Source organism: Acanthisitta chloris, unplaced genomic scaffold, assembly GCF_000695815.1.
Source record: "Acanthisitta chloris isolate BGI_N310 unplaced genomic scaffold, ASM69581v1 scaffold25151, whole genome shotgun sequence".
NCBI lineage: Eukaryota > Metazoa > Chordata > Aves > Passeriformes > Acanthisittidae > Acanthisitta > Acanthisitta chloris.
In genome coordinates, this window is record NW_008656859.1 from 1 (window position 1) to 7,572 (window position 7,572).

Below are 7,572 nucleotides of genomic sequence, written 5' to 3' on the forward strand. Positions count from 1 at the left end.
ACTCACTGGGGCGGTAGGAGTGCCAGCATGGGGCAGTGGGCACTGCAGACACTGTGCCCAGCCTCCCACCAGCTGGGGAACAGCAATGGGCACGGCCGCAGTGTGGACCTCACTGCACTGCAGAAGCATGGGGAGGTCTACACAGAGGGTAGGACACCTTCCCCGTGGTCCCGGACCCCAGTATGGGTGAGAACAGCACAGCTGGCAGCCTCAGTGACTTCCTGGTGCCTGTCTGTACCTGTACCAGGCTGGGCTTTGGCACCCACTTGCCATGCCAGGGCCCTTTGCCTGCCTGGCCTGGTCCCACTCAGAAGCACGACTCCTCTACCTGGCTGAGAAAAGCCAGCCCAAATGGTAATCCCCCAGCCCCTGAGATGTCCCGGGAGTAGCCTGGCCAGCGGAGGAGGATGAGAATGAGGAGGTAGGTGTTATGTAGCCCATGAATGTACTGTGTGCCCCAGGACTGTGCTATGCACACTGTGAGCATGGCACATGCCCAACGAGCACACCATGCAACCCATGAGCATGCCATGCACAGTGATCCATGCTTGGGGCTGCTGGCCATAAGGCTGACAGGGCTGTGCTGCAGAGTGAGCAGTTTGTGTACCATGAGGACTGGGGAGAAGCACTGAGCACTAACAGCATGCCTATCCTCTGTGTCCTGGGCCTGGAAGGCAGCTCGTGGTGCTGAAGGGTGTCCTGGAGTATCTCTCCCTTGGCCAGGTCAGGATGGGGTGCAGGGAGCACCACAGGGGATCTAGCCTGGGGCAATGGAATGAGCCTGGCTGTCTCACCGGTCCTGTGGTCCCCAGATTACCGTGGCATGGTACTTGTGGGCTGGTGGCATGAGCCCTTTCATCTGGAGCTGAGTGCTTGCTCCAACAGTAGGTGGATCTCGGGGGAGAGTACCCAGTGCTGCTAGGGGCGCTTGGAGCCTCCCACGACAGGTGCTCATGGCCCTGGCTCACAAGCCCAGCGCTCTGTCCCACTCGCAGCCTTTGCCGGGCTCTACACAGAGGTGTTGCCCGCGCGGTGCTGGACAGCTGACAGCACCCCACAGCCAAGCTGCACAGTGAGCCCTAGGGACAGCAGGGCCGGGGACAGCAGGGCCAGAGACATGACCCTAACACCTCATGGTGACACCGCTGCCTGCACTCTGCCCCCTCACAGGTCCTGCTGCTCGTGGGTGTGGAGGCAGCCACTGCCACCAACTTGACAGAAAGGTAAGTGGCACCAAGCCATCCATGGTGCCAGTGAGCAGCTGAAACACCAACATTCTCTCTATCCCCAGCAGCTGGATGCTGCTCACTCACCAGTGGGACCTGCTGGTGGCCACCTGCTCAGCCCCGCAATACCCTCTCAGCCTGGTGAGCAGAGCCCTGACACTGTGAGGCAAAGCAGAGCATGGCATGGCAATGTGCAGCCAGGCACAGCGTTCAGGGCACAGTGTGGTATAGCACATATGGCACGGCATGGCACGGCATAGGATGTCTAAACAGCGTGGCATGGCACAGCCAGCTTCAGCATAGCACAACCTTGGTACAAAACAGACCTGGTGCCGCCTGCTGCCTGTGCCCAGGTGGTGGCCATACTGCCGCCAGCAGGTCAGGAGCTGCCCCTCTGCTGGATGCCAATGAAGGACACCCCACCAGTGCCCAGTGTCACCTGGAAGACCCTGACAATCCAGTCACCCTACAGTGGGCAGAGCTCTGCTGCACAGGGTGAGTGCCTGAGGGCCCCTGCTGCATCAGGATGCTGCCTTAGTGCCAAGGACCCTTGGGAGTGGTGGGGTAGGTAGGGTGCTGGGTGCTCGGGGTGGTGGGTCCTGAGCCAGGACCCCTCCCTTGGTGCAGACCCCCAGACTTTTGAAGCCCTGCTGCTGAGTCTGTCAGATAGCACAGTACCACATCCCCTGTTGTGTGCTCCCATGGTGAGTGAGGGGATGGTGGGGACACCCCAGGTGATGTCCATGCTGGCTCCAGGTGGTCCTCATGCTGTCTTTGATGCCTGCTGGAGCCTGAGCATGGCCACACTTTGCCAACTGGGCCTCGCCATACTCCTGGATGAGTGCTGAGGAGCTTGGGGACATGTGGCTCCCATGTGCCACTGGAGATGTGGCACCCACAGCTCTCATCTCCTCAGTGAACTACCATGGCTCCCTGGGCTTTAGTCAGACCAGCATCAGCTCCCTGCTTTCCCATGTGGGTGAGCAGGATGTGATGGATATGCAGGTGAGGGGGCCTGGGCTAGGGGTGCTGGGGGATGCCGCTAGGAGGATGTTGTTTGGGTGCTGGGAGGGAACAGATGTTTGGGTGCTGATGGTGGGGTGCCAATGGTGAGGGCCTCATGGGTGCAGCTGGCAGTGGGGCAGGTGCTGAGCAGCAAGCCCCTGGACCCACAGCGCCTGGCCCTGCTGGCTGGCTCCCATGGAGCCTTTATCACTCTCCACCTCCTCACCTGAGAGCCCAGGCCAGGTGCTACCAAGCCTGTGCTCTGTGCAGCCCCTTGTCCAAGCTGCCTACGCTGCAGGGCACCTCTGAGATCCCTGACTGGTGAGTGCCAGCCCCGGATCCTGTGCTGTGCCACACCATGTCCCCACAACACCCATCAGCACTTCTGTGCCATAGGTGTTACACCTCCCTACTCCTTCAAGCAGGTGCCACACACAGAGGGCCTGGCCACATGCTAGGGCGCTCACCCATTGCCTGGGCAACCCAGGTGAGACAGGAATGGGATGGGTGCAGGGTGCCAGGTGCAGGGTGCCAGGTCACCCACTGAGGGCTGTGCTGCAGGTGCAGGTGCCAGTGCTGCTGTGTGTGGGTGCCTAGGACCAGCATGTCAACCCCACACAGACACTGGAGCTGTACTGGGTGCTGCAGGCAAGGGGTGTGGCAGTACGGTGGGTAGGGTACAGGGACATGAGAGTGGGGAGAGAGCTCTGGCGTGCTGGCTGAGCATCTCCCGCAACCCATCCCACCCTGCAGGCTGCTGTGAGACCCAGAGGGTGGCCACACATTGGCAGGCGTGGAGACGGAGGCTGACCTCTTCGAGACTTGAGCCTGCTGGCTCCTCCAGCACCTTGGGCAGCCCGGGCAGGATGCGACAGGTCAGCACAGTCCCTAGTGCCTGCAGTAGCCCTGCAGCTCAGCCAGCCCCACAGTGACCACTGGCCCTGGGGACCACACCAGGACCAGAAGAGGACGAAGCAAGTGTGGCCGGGACAAGGATTGGTGTCTTGCACTAAATAAACATATGAGACCCTGTGTAGTGTCAAATCCCATAGCCATGGCTGTGCCTTTATTGTGTAGCGGCAGCTGTGCCAGGCTGGGGCTAAGCCAACTCAGCCCATCTTCATCACCTTGTAGATCCAGTCGACATAGAGGGAAACACGGATGAAGAGGGCAGGTTGGTCGGTGCGGGCACAGACACGGGAAGGAGTTATCACCCCCTCCAGCACCCAGCAGTCAGCAGTGAGGCAAGCCAGAGGTCCCCCGTAATCCCCCTGCAGGACCCCGAGAGTGTCATCCCAGTGCTGGTGCCTGCAGGCTCCCCGAGACAGGGGTCCCCAGCTCCCAGCCTGGCTCACCTCACAGGCACCCACACCAGCATGCAGTGGGGCAGTGCACAGCTCACTCTCCTTCAGGCGACCACGCAGTGCTTTGTTGCATTCGCTATGGGCCAGCACTGGCAGCTGTGCCACGTTCAGCCTGCTGCTGTTCCCTGTGCCTGTGGGCAGCAACCATGGGGCAGCGGGCATAGCATGCAGTGGTGGGGACACAGAGATACAGGGGAGTGGCACAGACATGGGCAGGGGATGCTGTGGGCAGGGAGCGGCACGCAAGGAGGATGTCATAGCAGGAGGATGTAATAGGCAGAGGGATGTTGTGGAAAAGACATGTTGTGGAAGAGGGATGCCATGGACAGGGGGATGACATTGGCAGGAAAATGCCATGGAAGCGGGATGCCACGGAAGAGAGATGCTGCGAGCAGTGTTAGGCCAGGGATGTGGGGTTCCTGCAGGAAGGAGATGCCATGGACAGGGGATACTTCAAGCAAGGGATGCTGTGGGGCAGAAGATACTGCAGGCAGGGGGATGCCATTGCAGGAGAATGGCATGGGCAGGGGCTGCGTTGGACAGGCAGTGCCCTGACAGGGGCTGCCCATGACAAGTACCTCTGGTTTCCCCCCAGCCAGCGATCTCACAGACAGTGGCCGTCAGGCGGTAGGCAGATCAGGGCCACGCGCTTGTTCAGAGTGGCTGGCCTGCGGTGAGAGAGGCAACAAGGACATGGGGCTAGCCCAGATAGCAGGGGAGCATGGCAGAGGCCAGGACATGGCTGCTCACTTTGCCAGCTTCAGCATCACCAGCTGGGACTCAGAGGGGCCACAGACAATCCGTGCAATGGAGATGGTCTGCTGGTTGGGGTCCCCAGGGCCAGGGTCCTTGAAGAGAGTGCCCAGCTGCACTTCGTATCCCATCAGGTCAGCGTCGCTGTGAGACAGGGACATGAGGGCCTGGCAGGGTCCTAGCACCCCATGCCCCAGCCCTGGCCTTACCAGGAGGAGAAGCACTGGCGTGTGCTGATCACCCACTGCTCCTTCACCAAGGACCCTCCGCAGAAGTGCACGCCAGCCCTGTGGGGACAGGGAGTGAGCTCCGAGGGGACACCGGGCATGTGGCAGTGCAAGCGGGACACCCGCTCACCGGTTGCGGATGCTGACAGTCCAGGGTGAGTTGCCGGGCTGACCACCAACGATGCGCCCCTTCAGCTGCAGCTTCTCATCCCGCCTGCCACACTGTTCAAACGTCACCACTTCTGCAGGCAGGGTGGGCATCAGCAGGGGCTGTGCCACCAGCACCCCACCCCATGGCACTCACACAGCACCCACAGGCTCCCACCTGCATTCTCCAGGATGGAGGGCACCTTGCTGCCAGCTGCTGAGAGAAAGCAGAGGATGGCACTGGGGCAAGGGTCCTGCCACCCTGAGGGGACCAAAACCATCCCAGTGGGTGGCCAGGGTTGCCCCTAGCTCTGCAGAGGTACAGGTAGGGGCTCACAGCAGGGGTTGATGGCGCAATAGTCAAAGGGAGTGCGGGGGTCCATGGTATAGCACCAGGGGCCATGGCTATCATTGTCAGGGTTGCGGCAGTAGTTCTCTTCCAGGTGTGCCTCAGGGTGGCTGATGGGCGAGATCCTGCCAGGTGGAAGTCATCACCATCACTGTTGCCATTCCCATCCTCATCTCCATCCCCACCCCACCTTCATTTCCATCTCCATCCCCATCGCTGTCCCCGCCACACGCCTCGCACACTCACTGGGGCACATGGGGTGTCTGGGCAGCCCAAGGCTGGCAGGTGATGCCCTTGCGTGTCTTGCTGATGTGGCCGTGGTAGTGCTTGCCATGGCCATGGTAGCACTCTGGGGACAAGCAGGGAGGTCTGGTATCCCCAGCAGGGACACCGGAGGGCGGTGCCTGGGGGCGAGTTCCCAGGGGCAGCTCACCTTGGGCATCCTGCTCATCAGGGCAGCGGCGGATGTGGAAGCAGAAGGCGACACGGATGGTGGGGCGGGAAGTGAAGCACCAGGGTGCTTCTGAGCCATCGGGGTTGCGGCAGTAGTTCTCCTGCAGGTCCCTGGTGGAGGGGCCACGTGGGTGTCCCACTTCAATCTCACACTCATGGGTGCTGACCACCACTCCCTCCTCAGGTGCATCCCCCCAACCTCTTACTTGCACGGGTACTTCTCAGGCATGAAGTGGTGCTTGTGGGGCACCTGGGCATCCCAGCGCTGGCAGGGGATCCCTGACACAGTGACATTCACCCGGCCCCGGTAGACCCTGAAGCAGCCCGTGGTGATGTTGACAGACCGTGGGCGTTTTTCTACTTGTGTGACCAGAGAGGGGCAGAGAGGCAGGGTCAGGGTGGCACCTGGGGCCCCCAGTCCCAGCTGTGCATGACACCAGTGGGGACTTACTGCAGATGCGGATGCGGCAGTACTCCCGCTCCCGCCTGGGGTCAGTGGTGTAGCACCAGGGCCGCTCAGAGCTGTCAGGGTTGCGGCAGTAGTTGTCATCCAATCCCTTGTCGGGGTACCTGGGCCAGAGGCAGGGAGCAGCAATTGAGATGGCACTACCACCCCAGTACCTGGCATGGCTGGGGCACTGTGCACTGCCCAGGGCTGGGGGCTAGTACTTGTTGGGGTTGTAGGGGTGCTTGTGCGGGTGCTGCAGGTCCCAGCGCTGGCACTCCAACCCTGATTCCGTGTGGTCCACAGTGCCACGGTAGTCCTCCCCATTGCAAGTCATGCAGACAGCTGCAAACAGCCAGGGGAGTTCAGTGTTGGGGGTAACATGCAGCACAGGGTGACCCTGGGATGTGGCACTCACCATCCTCACACTTCTTGATGCCACAGCTCTGGTGTCGGACATTGGGATCAACGGTGTAACACCATGGGCCCCGCTTGTCCTGGTCAGGGTTTCGGCAGTAATTCTCCTCCAGCCCATTGCGGGGCGATGGCAGGAACCTGCTGGCAGCAGGGTGTGTAGGAGGGCCACCGGGTACACCTTGCCCCAGGGTGGGCCGAGCTACAATGTTCTGCCACCCCTGGTCAGTGCTATTGCCCTCATGCTGTCTCTATTGCTGTCTCCACACTGTCCCCAGCCCATTCCCCATTGCCCCATACTGCCCAGGGTCACTGGCAGGTGCCGCTGGGCAGCCAGGGACATGGGGGCACCTATGGTCATGCGGTGTCATGGCTTGCCAATGCTGGCAGCGCAGCCCCTTCTCCGTTGTGGCCCGCGTGCCACGGTAGCCAGAGCCGTTGCCCACAATGCAGTCCCGCAGGTAGTCTGGGCAGAGACAAGCAAAATGTCAGGGCCAAGCCAGGGCACATGGGAAGTGGGGAACCCTGTGTTGGGTGGCCTGTGCCCAACCTGCGGTGTCCCCGTGCCCACCTGTGGGGCCAGCCCACCTTTCTTCTGGTACAGGTCATAACGGATGTTTTTCTGCAGCTGGATGCGGGGTGAGTGTTGGGTCCAGGGCAGCAGCTGGCACAGCTGACTCTGCTGGTCATGGTGGAAAGCTCTGGAAGGCACAGCAGGAGTTTGGCATGGCACCGTGCAGGGTCAGGGCCCATGGGACCCGAGGGCACACACACACACGCACTCACTATCCGAGTGCACAGAGTGACCCCGGTGTCATGGCCTTCTGCACTCCCACCCGCCCTGCGGCAGCACCGCGTCCTGCTCACCGGCAAGACAGGCTGGTGGCACAGCGCTGGGCACACTGCTCTGCAGAGCCCTTCTCTGGCCAGAGCCTTTCTCTGGCAGCGGCGGCGGCGGGTCCGTGGGCACTGCCAGCAGCTCAGTGGCTCGCAGGCGCTGGAAGTCATTGAGGGGTGAGCGGTGGCCTGGGGAGTGTGACAGGAGCTCAGCGCACCCGTCGGGGCAGCGTGGAGTCTGGGATCCCTGCCCCTTGGAGCATGGGATCCGTGTTCCATGGAGCAAGGGATCCCTTTCCTATATCCCATGTGCCGTGGCACAGGAGGGTCGCTGCTTTACAGGGTGCGCAGC

General features: G+C 61.6%; 1 protein-coding gene across 1 annotated transcript; it reads right to left on the reverse strand.

The window, feature by feature from the left end:
- Positions 1-3,340: 3,340 nt before the first annotated feature.
- LOC103811528 (hepatocyte growth factor-like protein) lies at positions 3,341-7,409 on the reverse strand (the record flags this gene model as incomplete). The annotated part of the gene is given in 19 exon segments (XM_009084506.1): positions 3,341-3,502; positions 3,587-3,726; positions 4,174-4,214; positions 4,216-4,263; positions 4,346-4,492; positions 4,558-4,635; positions 4,706-4,817; positions 4,901-4,936; positions 5,060-5,196; positions 5,318-5,420; positions 5,505-5,635; positions 5,731-5,884; positions 5,976-6,094; positions 6,194-6,314; positions 6,388-6,524; positions 6,735-6,849; positions 6,972-7,084; positions 7,251-7,309; positions 7,312-7,409. Coding segments are annotated over 19 exon segments (2,051 nt in total), but the record flags the coding sequence as incomplete, so codon positions are not given.
- Positions 7,410-7,572: the final 163 nt, after the last annotated feature.